General features: G+C 45.5%; 1 protein-coding gene across 1 annotated transcript in view; it reads right to left on the bottom strand.

The window, feature by feature from the left end:
* Positions 1-21,139, bottom strand: part of PLXNC1 (plexin C1) — a gene marked incomplete at its 5' end in the record, with an annotated part of 144,234 nt that overhangs the window by 95,296 nt on the left and 27,799 nt on the right. Inside the window, one exon of the mRNA XM_008576575.1 lies at positions 18,024-18,124. Coding sequence (XP_008574797.1) covers positions 18,024-18,124 — 101 coding nt within the window. The remainder of the gene's footprint in view (positions 1-18,023; positions 18,125-21,139) is intronic.

Here is a 21,139-nt window from a genome sequence, read left to right as displayed (position 1 = left end):
TTAAGCTCTACAGCAGATTTCATAGCAAACTCATAAGAACCAGCCTTCTTAAATAGTTTCATTCACTTAATTGTTTCCACATACAGTGTTTTTCACCTAAGGAAAGTTGTTTTTCTTACATTAGCTTTTTCTTTTTTTTTTCCTTTTTGTCTTTTTTCGTGTCCGGCAACGGATCGCAACCCTCAGTGTCGCGCCCGTACCGGACCGGGACCGGCAACGGGATCGCAACCCTTGGTGCTGCTCCCGCACCTCGCTCAGCCAGTGAGCGGGAACCGGTCTGTATGTGGGATCCGATCCCTCGGCGGGAGCGCTGCCGCGCTTCCCAAGTGGCGCACTGTAGCAGTGCGCCACCGGGCCGGCCCCAGGCTGATTTCTTAACTGGCTTCATTTCAATTTCTTCAGGCCACGGATAGGAGGAAAATTGGATTCCGATTAGAATGGGTGCATCCTGGAGAAAGTGGTAGAGATATATTTGCTTTTTTTCACCTAATATTCCTTTGGCCCCATCCTTTACTGAGGATCTATCTGAAAGTCTTAAGACTCCCAATTTGTATTTTATTTTTCTAGTCTTTATTTCCAGTTAGAGATCTCCTGCCTACATGATAGAGCTAATAAGCAGATGCAAGCCTATTTGCAAATTAGAAAGTAGAACCTGCCCAAAGGCAAAGAAAAGGTTGCCTGAAGAAAAAAAAAAAAAAACCCAAATGAAAAAGCTAATGTAAGGGCTGGCCTGGTGGCGCACTGCTACAGTGCGCCACTTGGGAAGCGCGGCAGCGCTCCCGCCGAGGGTTCGGATCCCACATACAGACCGGTTCCCGCTCACTGGCTGAGCGAGGTGCGGGAGCAGCACCAAGGGTTGCGATCCCGTTGCCGGTCCCGGTCCGGTACGGGCGCGACACTGAGGGTTGCGATCCGTTGCCGGACACGAAAAAAGACAAAAAGGAAAAAAAAAAGAAAAAGCTAATGTAAGAAAAACAACTTTCCTTAGGTGAAAAACACTGTATGTGGAAACAATTAAGTGAATGAAACTATTTAAGAAGGCTGGTTCTTATGAGTTTGCTATGAAATCTGCTGTAGAGCTTAATTTATTCAAAATAATAATGAGTTTGATTTTGCCATTAAACTATATATGTATATGACCACCCTCTCCTCATCCTCAACTCATAAAAAAATATGTTCCAAACCTACCCAGGCCCCAACGCATGAACAGGAAGGTTTCAGACACTTGTTTCTAAGTTTGCTGTTAGACATTCAAAAGTATTTTCACAAGTTTGGGTTTTGCTTCCTGAGTTCAGGTTTGCTTCCTGAGTTCATGGAAATCTGTGTAACCCATAATATGCCTGAATAACTACCCCACCTGGGCTTGGAGGGAGTACAACTTTGTGCCAGACACTGTTCTGAGTGCTCGCAGCGAGTTCTCACAACAACCTCATTCTACAAGGATGAAACAGAAGCTCAGAGAAGTACAGGAACAGGCCGAGGCCACACAGCTGCTGAGTGGCAGAAGTCTGACTTCGGTGCCACACACTTGGCCCCCCAGGTGTGTGGCTTCCTATGGACTCTAACCACCATTTAATAAAGTGCACGAAGATAAAGACAGAGTTCCTCCTGGCTTCCTGGGGCCTCAACAGTAGTTGGAGGATGAAGTTGGGCCAGGACGAGGGGACAGGGATGGGGACCCCAGGAACAGAGAACAAAGAAGGTGCGGCAGAGTCTCTGGGAAAAAAAGGTAGCAAGGATTTGGGAGGGAAACACTGAGATGGGATTCTGAGAGGCCTCACCTATCACTAGTCCTGAATACCAAACAGCCAGCTAGAGGTTAAAATTCCAGGCAGCCCTGGACTTACAATCTATTGTGTTCAAAAAAAAAAAAAATTGCTTGCAAACCATCTGCTTATAATATGAGATACATTTTTCCGCATAGAGATAATGTTATAACCAGTGATTAGGTTTCCAGGTTAGCCCACAAAACCTATTTATCCATAATGTAACTTCAATACTGTATATTTGCAATTTTATAGCAGAAAACAAGATTGCAGCCATTTGCATTATATAGCAGTTTTTCTTTTTCTTTACTTATTTGTGTTTCTGCTCAGCTAGTAGTCTGGGAACAGTGCCCAGCTGGATCGACTTTTAAATTTATTATTACAGTATTGTATTTATACAGCATTTCTATTTTTTTTAATGGGCATGGCTTAAATTATTAATTGTTTTCATGCCAACATAAAACTCAGGGAAGTCCACCTCTGAAAAGAAGCTGAAATTTCCAGGTAGGTCAAATGCCCATGGACTGACTAGGCTGGGGGACCTTGAGAATCTGATTCTATCAGGCTAGAATCTCTCAGTAAAAATTTACCACTTATTCAACCTTGAAATAGAAACTCTGAACTCAGAAATGTAACTTCTACTTCCTGCCACTCGAATTTCATCAGGATCCTCTAATCTAATAGTTCACGAGGAGCAGACAGTCCCTGAAGGAATCTGATAACTAAATATCAGGTAATTGGCTTGAATGTGGGGGTTAGTGTGACCTATTCCAAAGATTCTATGCTGATATAATGTCAGAAAACTTTTAACAAGGAAACAATCCAGCTTCTCTTTCTCACAGGGAATAGGAGACTTGCATTCATGCTGCAAACCATCCCAAGGTCTTTTGCTAAGTGATTTTAAACAGATGTCTGCATTTTTAGGAAAAGCACAGAGTCCAAAGGCACAGGCCAGGTGGTCTCCAGAATCGGGGGACTTTCATTCCAATTGCCAGTCCGTGAGATGAAGAAACCAAAGTCTACTAAATAGAATAGACGAGGAAGTCACTGTGACAAACTAAACTCTGAATTAAAGGCCTCCAGTGTCAGGAAAGGGGAATGCCAAAATAAAAGACCAAAATAACTTGCTGGAAAAGCTGAAAAATTGGATCTTCATCACTGGAGCTGAAAGTCAATCTACATGATAAAATTATGCTAATAACAGAGACAATTTAGAAGATGTTTTTAAAAAGCAAAAACATCTAACATGCCAGGCAATGTCTTTTCACATGATTTCACTCATTTATTCTTCACAGCAAACCTATGAAGTAGCTACAATAATTGTCCCCGCTTTCCAGACGGGAAAATGAGGCACAGAAGGCTCCACAGTGCTTTCCTAAGGTCACAGAGTTAGTAGATGGAGGAGCTGAGATACAAAACCAGGCAGTGTGTAGCTTCCAAATCCATGGTCTCATCTACTACGTTACATTGCTTCTCACAATAGCTAACATTGACCGAGCCCTTCTGTCTCAAGACTGTTTAGTGTTGCTCTAACAGAATACCACAGACTGGGTAATTTTTAAAGAACAGAAATTTATTTCTTGCAGTTCTGGAGGCTGGGAAGTCCAAGGTCGAGGGGCCTGCATCTGGTGAGGGCCTTCTTGCTGTGTCATCACATGGCAGAATGCAAGAGGGCAAGGGAGGGCACATGCTTGAAATAGAGCAAGAAAGCAAGGGTTTCAAGCCCTTTTAAAATTGGCATTAGACCATTCATGAGGGTGGAGTCTCATGACCTAAACACCTCTCATCAGGCCGCACCTCCCAGCACTGTTGCATTGGGCATTAACTTTCTGACACATGTTTTTTGGGGGGACATGGTCAAACAGTAGCACCTTCCAGCACCTATGGGCCAGGCACTGTTTCTAGGGTTTTCTGGAATTAACTCATTAATCCTCACAAGCACCCCATGAAGTAGGTGTTATTGTTACTACTCTGTGTCATCAGTAAGGAAAGTGAGGTGCAGAGAGGTTAGTTAGCGTGGTGTCTGGCACTTGCATCCATACTCTTACTGCTACACCAAATTACTCAAAAATTTTAAAGGCTTCCAGGATAGCAACATCATGAATGCCAAGATAATGGTAAATAGGCTCTCCCAGGGCATGGCCATATAGGCAAATATAGGTTTTATTCCATTTCTCAGCATATCTCAAAGTGTGTTCCTTGGGTTGTTTTGGATGTTAGTGTTAAAGTAGGGTTCTATTACTAAGAAGTCTGGAAAACACTAGTTAAATACAATTAAAAGGTTTCTCTGCTGCAGGACTTTTCAGAGCCTTGAGCATGCTGTTGTGCTTTATAACTTTCCAAACCAAGAATGAATGATGCACGATCTTCCAGCTTTTTTGTTACGGATGTTCTGAGGGATTAGAAATTCTAGTCATACACATGCATTGGGAAACACTGTCCTATCCTGTTTAAAGAACAATAATCTAGATGGCAGATCAAGTTAGAAAACTTCGTGCCTCTCTGGACTAATTTGGGTAACTCTCATACCCAACTCATCATGGACTATTAATTCTAAGCATCTAAGATATCCTCTGCCTCTGTCCTCACACATCACCTCTCACCTGGGCTCCTGCAGCAGTCGCCTGATTGGCCTCTCTCCTTCCCACCTCCAGTTCCTTCCAATCAACCTCCATACCAACAAACAGATTATTCTCAAGCACATAGCGGAGGCTGTCACTCCCTGCCTAAAAATCTCCAATGGCACCCTTTCGCCTCCACCAAACTCCCCTACCTAAGTTCTGTTCATGACCCAGAGCTTATAACATGTATTTCCACACACATCTCCTGACACTATGATCTAACCCCTGCCTTCCTCTCCAAACTCATCCCCGGGATTGTGGGTTGATGAGTCTGTCTCTCTACCTAGACTGCAAGCTCCTGGAAACACTGATCCCTGATACCTAGCACACAGCACCTGGTAGAGAGCAAGCATTTGATAGACACGGGCAGTTTATCCAGGTCCTCTCCAGCACATGCTGTGCCCACTGCCCAGAGCCCTAGGGCCTGCAGCACTTGGTGAAATCATGTTTATTGTTCAAGGGCTAGTTCAGTGTCGCCTCCTCCTTGATGTCTGCCCAGCATCCAGGAAAAGTGGCTGCTCCCTCCTGTGCATCCCCATGGCACTTTACACAGCTCCTAGTATATACAGCACATGGCATTAGTGATGGATTGCCTGTTTCTCCAACTAGAATGCAAGTCCCCCAAGGAAAAGGCCCACCTCATTCACCTTGGCACCCCCAGGGCCTAGCACCTTACCAGACATTCATTCTACAGACACTTACTGAGTGCCCATCAGATGCCAAATACTATACGAGGCACTGGGGACATGCTCTCTTAATGAGCTTTCATGCCAGTGAGGCACAGACAAAAACCAAATAAGCAGACAATCATTGAAAGTAATTTCAAATTCAGTTAAGTCTTCTTAGCAGAAACCAAAGATATAGTAGAAAGGAACCTACTTTAGACAGGCTGGACAAGAAAGATGGCATTTCAGCTCAGAGTTCAAGGATGAGAACCATGTAGTCATGTAGTCACATCCACAATAGCAGGAAGAGCATTCCAGGCAGAAGGAACAGCATGTGCAAAGTCCCTGAGTTCACTTAAAGCATGGTCTCTGCAAGGAACTGATTGAATAGACCAGCCTGACTAGAACTTAGTGGTGGAAGAGGGAATGGATCTGCGTTTACAGGCCGGTGATCTTGAGCAAGCCACGTGCCCTCTCTGTGACTTACTCTCTCCATCTACACATATGCAAATAATAAATAGACCAGCCTGACTAGAACTTAGTGGTGGAAGAGGGAATGGATCTGCGTTTACAGGCCGGTGACCTTGAGCAAGCCACGTGCCCTCTCTGTGACTTACTCTCTCCATCTACACATATGCAAATAATAATAGTTTCCACCTCATAAAGTTGTTACAAAATGCACACCCATTTAAAGGACTTACAATATTGCCTCAATAAATATTAGCAATTATTATTATAATGTGGGCAATTAAAACAGAATTTAGGCAAAAATTTGGATGACATAAACCAAACACAAAATGGCAGTGAGAAGAAAGGGATTGGGGTGATGAAATTCACCAGCTGCCCACGTGCACTGCTCACACAGACCAGCTCCACATCCAGTCTGCCTTTTCTGTGTAAGGAGGCAGCCCCAGTTCAAGGTTTCTTGGAAGATTCTGAATCTTAACTCTCCTTCCTCCCAAGGCTGAAGGGTTCTTTGGGGTCTTCTCATGCACCAGCTGGTAGAGCACTTCCCCCAGAGTATTGAGATTACTTGTTCGTTGTCTGCTTCCCACACTAACCTGAGAGCTTCTCCCGGACACATCCACATCCATCTTTGTTTTCCCCAGGGCCTAGTACAGGGCCTGGCCCACGGCTGGGATTCAACAAACGTTAGCTGGATTAGATTAAGAATTAAATTTTAAAGTGACTAAATTCCTGCCTATGTCTCCTTGATACCAGCATAAGTTGTTTCATTGATTTTTGTTCACTGGGTTGGCCTGTTAACTGGCATAGTGGAAAACCAGCCTTTGTCTTGAAACTTCGAGCTATTTAGCACACATAAAACACATTTGCAGAGCAAAACACTCACACAAAAGGGATTTGTGGCCTTCGCCCCATGTGGTTCTTTTGTGGGTGACAAGTGTACTAAAAGTTGGCATTTTTATTTCCAAAAGCAAAGCATGGACTGAAGAATTTAGGGAACACATTAAAAAAAATGTAGCATGGAAACAAAAATGGGAAAATTATACTTCTTGAGCCAGGAAGGTCTGGGTTCAAAGCCGTTCTCCTGCACATTCCCTGTGTAACTGGGGGCACATTTCCTAGCCTCTATGGGCCTCAGTTTCCCCACCAGTAAATAGATAGCAATGATATTAAAACCCTATCTTCCTGAGAAAAATATCAAATTCCACGCTTGGCCTATCTGAATGGTGCACTCTCCATTCGGCAGAATAAAAGCATTTAAACATTACAAAAGCAAAAAGCAAAAGGCTGTCAGGAAGGCTTCCGATGAAGATCTGAACATTACGTCTGAATGTGGAGGAGTTGCTGGGAACAGGACAGATACTAGGTCACAAAGACAAGTGAAAACATTTGAGGAATTTTTAAAAGCCAATCAATACCTCCTTATGAAAGTGCATGCTGCCTGAGATAAGGTCATTTAAAAAAAAATCTATTGCATTAAAACATATATTTACTAAAAGGGATGTTCTTAATGGTGCTTGTTGGAAGTCTGAGAGCATCAATTAAGAGATGGTGCGGGTAAGTAGTTTGGATGCTGAGGTCTGAGGATTTCAATTGCCAGCTCTACCAAATAAAAAAAAAAAATGGCCTCTGAGCCAGGTGAGCATCCTCCCTGTGCCAACTGCTGCCAACTGTCTGGGCTGCCGAGGGTGGAGCTGTGCCCCTTAACAGTTTCATTCCCTCTTCACCTCTGCTTTGAAATAAGTAGGATTTATTCACAGCTCCTCTAACGGCTGATAAAAGGGATGAAAAACAGGGGGGCCCAGGTTGACCCCAGGTCCCTCTCCAGTGTTAGATGGCACCCAGCATTCTCAGTAACCCACATGCATGGGTAGCTGATAAAAGGGATGAAAAACAGGGGGGCCCAGGTTGCCCCCAGGTCCCTCTCCAGTGTTAGATGGCACCCAGCATTCTCAGTAACCCACATGCATGGGTTCAGCCTGTGCCAGGGTAATTCAGTAGCGCCCCGAGGCCCGAACAACATAGTCCTCTCTGCTCCCCACTGCTTGCACCCACAGGCAATTGTCCTACTTGCTTCTACACAATTAGTCGGCACAATGGGGTCCTCACATAAGAAGGAGGGGCTGCCCCCCAAATCTCATTATTATCATTATCACTGTCATTAGAGCCGCACTGGACCATAAAGAAGTGTCACCACATAGACAAAGTTAGAACGATCTTCTCTCCCAAATTGTCTTCCTGGCCATTCCGCTAAATATTGCCATAACCTGTGAAGGGGATGCCTCCAAAGCTGAATGTCCTCCTTCAGGCCTTGGCTCAGACATCCCTTTCTCAGTGAGGCCTTCCAGGACCCCCTGTTTAAAACATTAACCTGCTCTGCCCCCAAGCAGTGCTCCTATTCCCTTTCTCTGCTTTATTCTTCTTCATAGCGCTGATCACCACTGGACGTGCTCTCTATTTCCTTATTTATTTTTACACTGTCCATCTTCCCTCATGTAGTGGATTCATGAAGGAATGGTGTTCTTCCAAAATTCATGTCCACCCAGAACCCCAGAAGGCAACCTTATTTGGAAAAGGGGTTTTTGCAAATGCAGTGAGTTAAGGATCTCAAGATGAAGTCATCCTGGATTAAGGGTGTCCAATGACTGCTGTCTTTCTAACATAAAGGAGAGGGACATTTGGACACGTGCAGGGAAGAATTTCATGTTTAGATGGAGGGAAAGATGGAGTTATCTTGCCACAAGCCAAGAAATACCAGGAGCCACCGGAAGCTGGGAGAGGAGAGGAAAGGTCCTCCCCTTGAGCCTTCCGAGAGAGCCAGGCATTGTTGACACCTTGATTCTGACTTCTGGCCTCCAGAACTGTGAGAGGATAAATTTGTGTTGTTTTAAGTCACCCAGTTTTTGGTCACTTGTTATGGCAACCCTAGGAAACTAAAACACCTCATTAAAAGAACCTCCATGAGGGAAAGGATTTTGGTCTGTGTTGTTCACTGCTAAAGCTTAGAATCCTAGTGCTCAGGACAGTGTCTGACACATACTATGTACTTAATAAGTATCTGTTGAATGAATGCAGGGATGCTCAAACTTTCAAGGTGGAGGGGTTTCTGTAGCCCAGATGGGCCTGAGTTACATCGTCCTTCTTGTGCCTATTGGTGATCATGAAAGGTCCATTGGGCCATTTGCTCCAGGCTCCCCCATCTCCTCCCACTGCCGTGAAGGATAATACCTCTTTCTTGTTTCTCTTCCCTCTTGCTACAGTGGTAGATAAACGTACGGCTTGAGAGTTAGAACCAAGCCTAGATTTGAACCCTTGTTCCACTACTTATGTAACCTGCGGTAGGTGAATAATGCCCCCAAAGATGTCCACGTCCTAATCCCTGGGACCTGGGACTTTGTTACCTTTCATGGCAGAAGGACTTTGCATAGGGGATTATGTTAAGAATCTCTATATGGGGAGATTAGCTTGGATTATCTGTGTGGGTCCAATGTAATCACAAGGTCCTTATATGAGGAGGCAGGAGAGTCAGAGTCAGGGAAGATGTGAGGATGGAAACAGAGTTTATAGCCAGAGAGACTTGAAGATGCTACACTGCTGGCTTTGAAGATGCAGAAGGGGCCACGAGCCAAGGAATGCAGGCAGCTTCAGAAGCCAGAAAAGGCAGGGAAACAGATTCTCTCTGCAGCCTTCAGAGGAAACACAGCCCTGTTAACACCTTGATTCTCCAGAACTGTAAGATAAATTCATTTTGCTTTAAGCCAACAAGTTTGTGGTAGTTTGTTACAACAGCAGTAGGAGACTAATACACAACCTAAGCCTGGTTTCTCCTCTACAAAGTGGGGACTGTAATAGTTCTTGCTTCATAGGGTACCAGGAGTACTAAATGGAAGGTGGCATGGAACGTCAGGGTACAGTGCCCAGGGCACAATAAGCATATTCTTCTCCAGCCATGCAGACTGTCTCCCAGCCAGGCCTGGACTCGAGGCAGGCTTCCTGGGGGGTGGGGGTGGGGACTGCAATGCATTCAGAAGGATGAGTGGGCACCCCCTGCTGGACTGCTCTACTGATCAGCCCTCAGAAGCCCCCTCTGCTGCACACGGCCTACCTCTCATGATGGCAGATCAGACTAACTAAGGCTTCAGAAGAACGAAGCCACAAGTTACTGTGCACCAGGGACTGTTTTGGTCAGGTTGTAGGATAGAGGCCCTGGTGGTGAGGGTTCCTTTAGGGTTAATGGTTGGTCTGGGGGACCTGACAAAGGAGTGTCTCTTGGAGGAGAGACCTCAAGACAGGAGAGCAAGGCAAGGCAAGGAATGGGGGTGTGTCCATAAGCAAATCATTTAACTCTTTTTGTTTGCTACTGTGGGACATTGGGGACGAATACACTTAGCACTCAGGTTTTGGTTTTCTCTCCTGTGTTAAAAATCCCTTTTTGTTACTCCCAACCCTTCAGAAAGTTTGATAGGGAGACCAGCCCTAAAGGCCTGCTGTTAAGCCAAGTTGAGAAATCTCTTTCTCAGTCTCATGTGTAGAACAGCCTAACAGCAGCTGAAGACCTAAAAACAGCTACACGGGGCTGCTTGAAGGTCTTCCAACTGTTGGCATGGAAGAAACATGTCAAAGAATACTGGGAGAATATTAAATTTATACAAATAATGGAGGGGAACATACAGGTACCTTATAATTAGCCTACCTGGAGGCTTTGTCGCCATCCTGCACATACTCTGTGCAGGGCTGGGCATTAAGGACGGGATAATAAAGGCAAGTGTGTTCTTTCCTCTATGGCCCCTTTACTGAAAGGACCCAGCTCTGACCCCATCATGTGACTGAGACCAGAGCAAGCAGAGCCTGTCGTGGTGTTGGAGAGGTAGGGAGGTACCTGAAATTTGCAGAAAGAACCGCCAAGTAGAGGACACAGGAAGTGGTGTGAGATAAACTCAGTCTTTACCAAATACACCACAGGAAAGGGACCCTGGAAGGGTGGGAGTGGGAGGTTGGGAGAGCCAATGTTTGGGTCAACACCGTTCATCTTCTACACTGCCATCAGGCTAACCTTTTAAAAACACAAATATGATCATTTAAGTCCTCTGCTTAAAACCATTTAATGAGTTCCCCACAACCCACTAATAAAGTCCATCCTCAGCCCTTCACATCCTGGTCCCACCCAGCACCTCCGTGCACTTCCTTCCTTCCAGAGCCAGTGCCCTAGTGACATGGTTCAATCTGCCACTCCCTAAACAGACCTCTTACTGTGCTGGTTCTTCTGCCTGAAATGCCTCCCACCTGCTCTTCCCTTGGTGAAAGTCTGCTCAGGCTTCAAAGCCTAATTTTAAAGTCACCTCCTCTCTGAAGCCTTTCCCAACTGTGGAGACAACTAACTAATGGCCCTTTCCTTGGGCTTCTACCATAACAATAGCTAACACTATCGCACTTCCTGTGAACCAGGCCCTGTGCCAAGAACTACCTACCTGATCTGATTGAATCCTCTCAGCAACCCGCTGAGACAGGTGCTATTATTAACCCTACTTTGCAGAAGAGGAGACATGGCACAGAGAAGATAGGAAACTTGCAGCCGCACAGAAGCCCACATTCGACCCCAAGCAAGCTGACTCCAGGACTTCACTTGTCCTCTGCTGTTCTGCTCACCCTGCCAGTGTGGAAGCCAACCCTCAGTATTGCTGTGCATCCCCAACAGGCTGCTTCTCTGACATTCCTACAGAGCAAACAACACCTCTGTCCATCTGGTCACCTGAGGCAGAAGCTTGCACTCCTTCCTTTATCATCTCAACACCAAAGTCACTGCACAGCTGGTAAAAGAGCAATAGCTTGCCCCACTGCACGCCTGAGACTCCACAGTGGCATCTCTTGGAAGCCCTTCCCCATCCGACTCAGGTGCTCATCCTTTGGGCTCCAGCCTAGTGCCTAGTCCAGTGCCTGGGACACAGGAGGAGTCCAGTATGTGTGTGGGTATCACTTCTTTATTTTCTTTGTGAGGTCTTAGCTCAAGGGAGAAAGAATACATCTTCTGGAAGAACTGTGGCCACCTTGACATTTTATTTTTCATTTTTGGCCCTATTTTTAGTGTGTCAGACTCTAGGGGGAATCCAATTAATCACCAAGTCCTATCAATTCTATCTTCCAAGTAGCTCTCAAATCCACCCTCCTCTTCCTTTTTTTTTTTCGTGACCGGCAACGGATCGCAACCCTCAGTGTTGCGCCCGTACCGGACCGGGACCAGCAACGGGATCGCAACCCTTGGTGTTGCGCCCGCACCTCGCTCAGCCAGTGAGCGGCCGGTCTGTATGTGGGATCCGAACCCTCGGCGGGAGTGCCGCTGCGCTTCCCAAGCGGCGCACTGTAGCAGTGCGCCACCGGGCCGGCCCCACCCTCCTCTTCCTATCACCACCTTTATCACTCTAATTTAGTCCCCAGTCTCTTGTTGGTTTACTACCACCCGCTGACTGGTCTGCAGGCTTTCAGTGTTGTTCCCTCCAGTCCACCAGAGTCCTTGTTCTAAAACACATCTGATCTGGTTGCTCTATTAATTAACGTCCTGCAATGGCTCCCCAAGGTCTTTCCAACAAAGTCCAAATTCTTTAACATGGCTTACAAGGCCTTTCCTCATCGGCCCCTGTCTGCCGTGCCAGCCCCATCTCCCAACACTCCCCTGCCATAGTGTTTGCTCATCTACACGGAGCTTCAAGCCCTGCTCTCCTTTAGCTCCTGGCTTTTGCACAGCCTCTTCCCTCAGCTAGCTCCCCCTGCCTCCCCTTTACTTAGCTGATAGCTGCCTACACTTCAGGTTCAGCTGAGACATCTCTTCCTCCAGGAAGCCTTCCCTGATCTTTTAAGTTTGGGCTAGATGCTTTGGGGGTTTTTTTTAAAGAAAATGTAGTTTTATTAATTTTTTTTTTTTACATTCTAGGATGTTGTTGCGGAGCAGTTGGGAAGGACGGGGAGAGAAGAACGGGGAAGGAAATGGAATGGAAGAAGGAGGAGCGGTATTGAGGCCTGTGGCACCCCCCTCATTCCCACAGGGGAGACTGTGGGGCTTCCAGCAGTGGCTTGGTCATTGCCAGGCTACGTGCGTTTTTTTTTTTTTTATGTGCGCCCATGAAATCCTACATGTCCTCTGTGCTAGCCCTTATTATAGTCTATTTTATTCATCTCCTTTACTTATTGATAGGTTAGATTATTGTTCCCAACTCTTCAATTCCTCCTGTACTAGAATTATACATCCACACTGCCCTTTGCCATGCCACTTTGCAGTGCCTCCCATTAGAGTAGGTGCAGTATATCTCTCTGCCCCACTGATGGGCTTCGCTATGTGGCTTGCTTTATCAATGGATTACTGGTGAACATGATATGAGCAGAGGCTTTCAATGTGCTGCATAGTTTAGCTTGGTCTCTTGTGCTTATGCTATCTGTCTTAAGAAGAGTACATGCAGAATGAGAGACATGAGATGAGAACTCAACCTTCAGCTTGACACAGTCCCCACCCTCCTCCCCACAGCTGACAGGTAGATCCATGAGCAAGAAAAATCAATGTAAATAAATGTTTGTTCTTGTATTCAGGGATTGTTTGTTATGCAGTATTGCTGGAGCAGAAACCTGACTGATACACTTATCCTTATCCCTCGTTAGATTGCAAGCTCTGGGTAGGCAAGAAAGAACTGTATCTATTGAGCATAGGGTTTAGCACATTGTAGAGGCCTGATAAACATTTGTGATTTGATGTATGACTGAATGAATGAATGTCCGCCATTGAAAGGTCTGCCTCCCTAGCTGGCATGTGAATTCTTTAAAGCCAAGAATGGCATCTGATTTCTTTCAGTAGCACCTAGCTATCTCACTTCCCACATTGGGCTCTTGGTAAGTATTCAATAAATATTTGCTGAAATTAAATAAATTGAATTTTGTGGGCTGGCTTGGGAATCAATCCTTAATTTATGACATTGTTTCTATGAGAAAATGCATCCTGCATGCCAAACAAACTTGCAAATGAACTTTTGGAACCTCACCCGTTCATTGGTTCAGGATTGCCAGTTTTGTGGAAATCCATAACTGAACACATGTGCTATGCTTTGCAATATGGGAGAAACTGAGAAACTGCTTCCAAACCCAAGATATTCAGCCTGCAAAAATTCACTTTCCACCCACACAGACAAATTCAGCACAGGTTGGATTTGAGGTTCCAACAATAAAATACTAGACTTTTTAGAGCTCATTGTTTATCTAATTGCTTTTTATCTGCTTATACTGGCTGCCTATTTTTAACACCCGATCAAAAGGAAGTTAAGATAGTTTTCTTGCCTCCCCCCTGCCCCAAAATCTACTTTCTAGACACGTGTGCAAGGAAGCTCAACCTTCTCAACAGAGAAAATAAATTATTTTTCTAAATAAATCTGTGACATTTAAAATAAACACAGTGGGATGCTCTACAGTTATAAGAAAACATCCCCCTTTAGAATTCCTAATTTTGAATGGTACTGAGAGCTTAACATGAGTCACAGATCTGAGGCTTAGTTTCATTTCAACTTAGGCTAGAACCAAGCCAGCTTGAAATCAAGTGATCTGACATGAATGGCTGTGAAGGGCTGTCACTCATGACTACAGAATGTTTTATAAGACTTAAGGCACAAGGCTCAACCTGCCATTGGTAGAGTTTACCAATCACTCAATCTACTTCATTCATTTAACTCATGTTTTTGAGCACATTTCAACAAAGGGAGAGGTAGCAAAATAAGGTCATTTCAGATAGTGATGGGCCATGAAAAAAATAAAACAGTGATGCCATTGTAAGTGAGGGGAGGCTACTGAAGGCTGGGTAGTAGGTAGAGAGAGATGTGTGTTCTACAACCAGATGGTCAAGAAAGAGCCAGCCATGAAAAGATCTGGGGAAGAATATTCTAGATGAGGAAATGGCAAGTGCAAAGGCCCTGGGGCAGGAACATGCTTGGCATACTCTTAAGTCGGAAAGAAAGCCAGGGTGGCTGGGGTAGAGTGAACAAAGGAGAGAGTGGCAGGAGAGTTCAGAGAAATCATGGAGGGTCACGTGAAGCCTTGTACGCAGGCCCTGGCAGTAAGGGAGTCATGTTGGATTCTAAGATGGGAAGCCAGTGGAGAGTATTAAGCTGGGAGTGGGGGTAGGGGGGTGACATGATCTGATGCAGATTTTAAAAAGATCACTCTTTTTGGAGAGTGCAGGGCTGAGGGAGCAGGAACAGAAGCAGGGGAGTAGGTAGCAGCTTTTATAGAAGGCTGGAACTCAAAGCCAGTTGTCAACAGAAGCCCCATGTCCTCAACCTCTTCTGACTGTTCCTTCCACCTTCTTGGTCTTACTGAATCCAGCTCTCCCCTGAGGACAGAGCTTCCCCACACCCCTCTCAGGGGCTGGCTGCTTCCTTTCCCTCATCGCAGATGTCCTATTTGTGTCTTGCTACCTCTTTTGGGTGATTCTTCTCTCTTTCTACCCCCACCCCCAATCTCTGAAGCTCATGCCATCAGCTGGTACCACCCTACACCCTTCTTTCTTTTGATCATCTGGATCCCCCCACCCCCACCCCAGCCACTTCCCTTCATTTCTTGAATATTTAGCTCTTCACTCTCTCCAACATTATTCCCACCATTGCTCCTGGTGACAATTTCCACTCAGATGACTGATCCATCTAATACGCTGGCAGCTGCCTCAGTTTCTTCACCCCTCTCTGCCAGCGATCCTGTCCTCCATACTACTTCAACAACACAGTCATACCCTAGAACTTGTCACTACCGATAACTCCACCCCCTCCATGACCTCAATGTCAAGCCCCTACAGTCCAACAATTCCCCTTTCCGGTTCCCAGCTCCAGCAATTCTTAAGCCCAACCACAACCTCCAAGGCACAGATCCCCCCACCTTTTCACATCCCTTTCCCCATCCCCTTTCCCCATCCCCTTTCTCCCTTCTTGATGTATTTCCCAGCAAAGCCTAAATCGAACTGACTAAATCTAACTTCCCCTGACTCTACAACTACACCAGCAGAGCCGAACATGGTAAAGGAAAAGCAAACCATGCTTACTGCTCTCACTTCAAAGGGAAGACCACAAACCCCAAGTGGGCCCTAATGCTGCCTGCAACCATTCTCTATCTTTCCACTCCGTTCTCTCTCCGATCTCCTATTTCACTCCTTCCCTCTCTTCTCTCCTCAAACCTCCACTGCCTCCTCCTCCACCTTGCTCTCTCCAGTGTTAAGTCACTGAAAATGATGTAAGCCATGTGAAAAGACACTGCACTGCTCTGCCACCTGCCTGCACCCGGGCCCACGTTCTCCACCTTCCCCCCATCGCTGAGGATGAGCCACCCGTGCTCCCGTCTGAGGCTGGCCTCCCGGCCGGTGCACCAGGCCATAGTTTCTTTCACCTGCTGAAAGACAACACTCCACAACTCTCTCTTCTCTCTCCTGCATCATCAGTTTCTCTCTCTCTGCTGGAATTTTCCCAACAGCATGAAAATGCACGATTATTTCATGCATGTTAAAAAACAAAACTCTTTGGACTGTACTTTCTCTTCCAGTGTCTGCTCCATTTTCTGCCTTCTTTCTCAGGGAAAGCTCTTCTAAGGAGTTGTTCCTGCTTGCTGTTTTATCTTCCCCTTGTTTGGAGTGGCTTTAGCACCACTCCAAGCAATGGCTTTTGTCACGGCCACGAGTCATCCCCTGCTAAGCCCAGTGGATCCATTATCACCTCCTGCATGGCCTCTCAGCAGGATCTGGCACGTGGATCGCTTCCTCCTCCCTTCTTCCCTAGCTTCCAGGAGACCATCCTCTCAGTTTTTCCTCTTCCCTTTCCAGCTGCTTCCTCCTCAATTCCCTTTCTGTTTCCTCTCTTTCTCCCCAACCTCTAAACATTGCAGCATCTCAGTGCTCAGTCCTTGAACTTCTTCTCTCCTTCATCCACACTCATTCCTTTGTCTGACCTTAAGGCATCTTTAAGTATCACCTAAATACCACCAACTCTCAAATTCCTATCACCATCTTGGACATCCCCCATGAACTCCAGACCTGAGCTTGTCAATATGGTAACCACTAGCTCCATGTGGCTATTTAACCACCACCACCGAATTCACTCCTGTGTGTAGCCCTACAAACACAGACAGGGCTGCTATATAAATGGATCTAAAAGATTATAGCGAGACTGCTTAGTGGGTGTGCAATGACAAAATGCTGTTCACGATCAGTTAATCTCTTAAACTCTAGTCTTGGGCAAGCCACAAGAAGAAAGCGTTCCTACCCAATTACAGTTATTCATGAGAATTTTCCTGGCCCTGCTTCATTTGTCTGCCAGTGGCTACGACGGAAACAGCCCAGTAAAGAAGCAGCAAAAAGCAAGAGCAATTACTCGTCTTGCTGCGGCGCGGATTGTGACTTCCTCCATGAACTCTTAATTCATTCCATCCCCATATTTTTAGTTTGTTTCGCGAACCTCTTGCTTCTATTGTATTTTCCCCTCTCCCTTCATTTCTCTTGGCTTCCCCTAGCACCATGACTCCCCTATTTTCTTCCTCCTCCCTTTTCTATCCCTCAAATGCCCCCTGGTTCAGGCGAACCTCTTGCTTCTATTGTATTTTCCCCTCTCCCTTCATTTCTCTTGGCTTCCCCTAGTACCATGACTCCCCTATTTTCTTCCTCCTCCCTTTTCTATCCCTCAAATGCCCCCTGGTTCAGCTTTTAGCATCTTTCCCTTGTTCTGCTTTCTTCTCCTTTTCACCTTTAAAATCTGAGAGCCCCAATCTGACAGACACTGTTACGGTTTTTTTTTTTTTCTTTTCCTGCCTGAGCTGCAGCTAAGGCTCTCTCCGTCTTGCTTCTATAGCAGGAGCTGGAGTACTGGGTTGCCATGGCAACAGCGGATCCAACCAGGCTGGTCCCAGCGACGCTAGGAACTGCCATGGCGGGGAAGCCACTGCAAGTCACCCCTGAGCCTAGATGGGTCGTGAACATCGTAATTCAAGACGAGGCTGGGCAGATTCTGCCTGGAGACTGAGATTATACATCAGGCCCAAGGCTGTATGGCGCCTTAGCAGACAGCAACATCAATAATGAAGCTTCTGCGGAGCGAACAGAATACATGACACGATGAGGATTCATTTGAAAATTTTCAAACATCCCTATTCTTTTATCTTCTCCGAGAGAGGACGTTCTGCCTCTCTCTTGAGTCTTGGGGAACTCTGCAGAAAGTAAAAGCAAATCTGCCTGCTCCAGCCTCTCCTTCTTATGTCTCCTATCCACCTCCCCTCCCGCCCCCAGACCCGGCAGCCCTGAGTGGCCCAGGTCAAGTGACTTAGTAGCACCAACACGGCTGGAAACACCTTGCAGAATTAATTAGGATGACACAATGATATTTCAGTTGTCGAAGAGATCAGTTCCCAGGTCACTGGAATGGATTGTTAAAGCAGGGCAACAAGTGTTCTGCCACATGATGCTTTTTTGAAAATGGGAGTCGGTGAGAAAGCTTTCAGGAAAATACCTTTGTAGCGAATGGCACCAGCCACAGTGAGGGTCTGCCGCGGCTAAACACTCCGAGCAGGATTTACGTTTATCACAGTTTGCGACGCGAACTCTCCTCACCTAGAAATAAAGTGGACGGTAGTTCAGATGGAATGATGAGCAACACCAGAAACACTACAACACCTTATCTGATGAACGGTCACAAACAGCACATTTAACAACTCAAACCCTGAGTGTCTCCATAATGGCACTGGGCAGCGGTTCTCAAGTTCTAGGATAGGAAGCAGTTGTTATCAGGATCACCCAGGAGCTTTTGAAAGGACATATTCCCAGACCCCCTGCGGCTGAGACTCTCCCTAAGTCTGGGGGTGAGGCCTAGGAATCAGTATTTTAAAGAGCTCTCTCAGGTGAGTCTGATGTGCAGTTGGGTTTCTGAGCTGCTCATGTTTTCCATAGGAATCATTGAGTCAGGTCACTTGGCTTTCATACAGGGACAGTCAATGTGTGGTCACTGGCACTTTGGAAAGGAGCATCTGGGAATAGCAAAAGTCTCCACCCCAGGAGTGTCAGCATGAGGCTGGCACTGGAGGTGGGTATGAGGAGGATCAGGGGTCGAGCCCTCTCACACCCTGGCAGGGGCGCCTCCTCCACCACCTCATCTCCTGGCTTGCTGCTCACACCGCTGCACTGGAGTTGAAAATAAAACAGATGGGGGGTAGTATGCAAATCGCTTCCCTGCCCCAACAGCTGCCTCTTCCAGTTGTGGGGAAACAGCAGCCACAGAGCAGGCACCTGTGCTGGGCAGGTCGCGCGTCTGATGCAGGCAGTGGGGCCTGGGAGTGGGGCAGGGGGAGGCAGGGAGTACCTGAGTGTCACACGTGTGTGTTCTGCAGGCAAAAATCACACAGCGGGTAGTAAGGAAACTTGTGGAACTCATTATGCTGGGAAGTTGGACATGCTAGAAAGTATAAGTAACTTCTTAAAAATATTAGAGAAGCAGAGAGTTCTAGAAGGAGTTTGTGAGATAAACAGGGAGTCTGCTGAAGAGGATCCTTCAGTTCTCAGCTGGCTTCCTAGAGGACAACCATGCCCTTCCCTTCCATTTCACAGCCCGCAATGCTGCTGACAGATGCAGCTGTCAGACCGTGAGTCTGGGTCAGAATGAACCAGAATGTGGAAGTTTCCTTGTAGTTCACAAAACATCTTTTTAATTCTGAGAGATTTTAATAAGCGTCTCATAATCTCTCTAATCTTGTTTCCTCATCTGTAAAATGGTGATGGTACTACCGACTTCATGGTTGTTATGAACACTGTCTGACACATACTAAACGCTCAATAAATATTGGCTACTGCAATTATGCGAGAAAAAGGTTCCATGGTCCAACAAACAAAAAACCTTAGACTGAACAAGCTAAATAGTTTTCCTTAGCACAGGGCTTCTGAGGGCTCTGAATATGCTGAGCACCACGGTGCTCCAGGAGGGGATAGCAAGTAACAACTGATCGTAGTGCACCTTTCCCCAAAACATTCGGTGGAATATGAGTGTCCGGAAGATTCTTTGAGAACTACTTCTCAATGTATTTAAACACACAAACATAACTCTGTGCAAAACAGAGGACATTATAAGTACAACATTGGACCTGCTCTATAACTTAACAAAACATTATAGTGACTATTCCACATCAGAGCATATATGATTATTTTTAATGGCCATATATTATACCATTTTGTGGATATCCCACGGCTTATTAGTTTGGCTGTTACTATCTCTCCAAGAATCTAGGAAAGGATTTTCCTTGTGTTTTGCCTCTGTAGGGGTTACGTTTGCTCAACCACAATCAACTAATAGGATCTCTAGAAGTAATCCTCAGTTAACATGTAGGAATAACCAGCTTTGATGCCTAGTTGAAAACTTTCCCTTGGACTTTAGGCTTTGAACTGACCAGAGACTAGAATTCTTTCCCTTCCAGAAAGTGAAGACCTGTTAACTACTGGTGGCTTTCCCAGTAGTTCCCAGCCCAGAGTCCTGGCTTGCAGGGTTCCATGACTATCCACAAGGGTAAGTAAGGAGGATTTATGAGCTGTTTGCAAAATTTCAAAAAGCTGAATGGTAAAACACACATGGATTAAGCAAAGACTTCAAGTTATCTCTTCTTTAGACTGGAATTTTATCAGCTCCGGGTGGTAGCACAGTCAGTACTCTAACTGGCAGTTTTGAGGTGCTTTTGATAAATAAAGCCCGGGAATGGGAATTATTACTTAATATACGCAGTTTGTTGAGTAGGCAAAAATCTTTCGAATATCGGATCTCCAGGGAAGAAACATAATAAAAAGGGTTTGAATGGTAAAGCAAACTGGCATAGAAGATTCTGTATGGAGAAGAAGTGGTTTACAAAGCTGGGTGAGATTTATATGTGGCCATCTCAATGTGGTCATTTTGATATAACTGACTTTTCAACATGCAAAGAGCAATATCGCCTTTTTAAGAATACCGTAAACTACAAAGTGGTTGTGCACCCACTCTGTGACTCAAAAGGCACATACAGATCACTGCTATTCTCCTTAGAATGACTGACAGGAAAAGAATGGAAAATCAGGGTGGGCTGAGGGCATATTACATCCATCACATAATTATGTAAGTTTTAATTATCTTCTTTGCACTTTGCATATTTGAATGGTCATGGGTCAAAACCACCGAGCCAGAATGTCCTCTTTAGTCTTCACTGTTTTGGAATTTGATCTCAGTTATCATGGGCTTTGGCACCAGGGTGGAGTTTGACTCCTAGCCCTGACAAAGATTAAGGAGAGAGACATATATAGCAAGTTATTTAACCACTCCGAGTCTTAGATTCTTCACATATAAAATAAGGGCAACTTTATCTCATTAAATTACTAACACATTTCATTAGCATTATTCATAACATGTGTGCATGTGTGTACCCAACTTTATGCATCCAGAGAGAAACCACACAAAAAACAGTGACCACTATACAGTCAGTGGGGACTCAATATAAATTAGTTTCCTTTCCCTTTCTTTTCATGAAAGCACTTTAAAGTGTAGAAAGGTATTATTTCAGTAAGCAGAAGCAAGAACAAAAACTAAAACAGCCAGATAAATTAAGAAAGGGAGGGTAA

The sequence above is a fragment of the Galeopterus variegatus genome, unplaced genomic scaffold, assembly GCF_000696425.1.
Source record: "Galeopterus variegatus unplaced genomic scaffold, G_variegatus-3.0.2 Scaffold1368, whole genome shotgun sequence".
Lineage (NCBI taxonomy): Eukaryota > Metazoa > Chordata > Mammalia > Dermoptera > Cynocephalidae > Galeopterus > Galeopterus variegatus.
The sequence above is the reverse complement of the archived record's forward strand: the minus strand, read 5'-3'. Positions and strand labels throughout refer to the sequence as shown.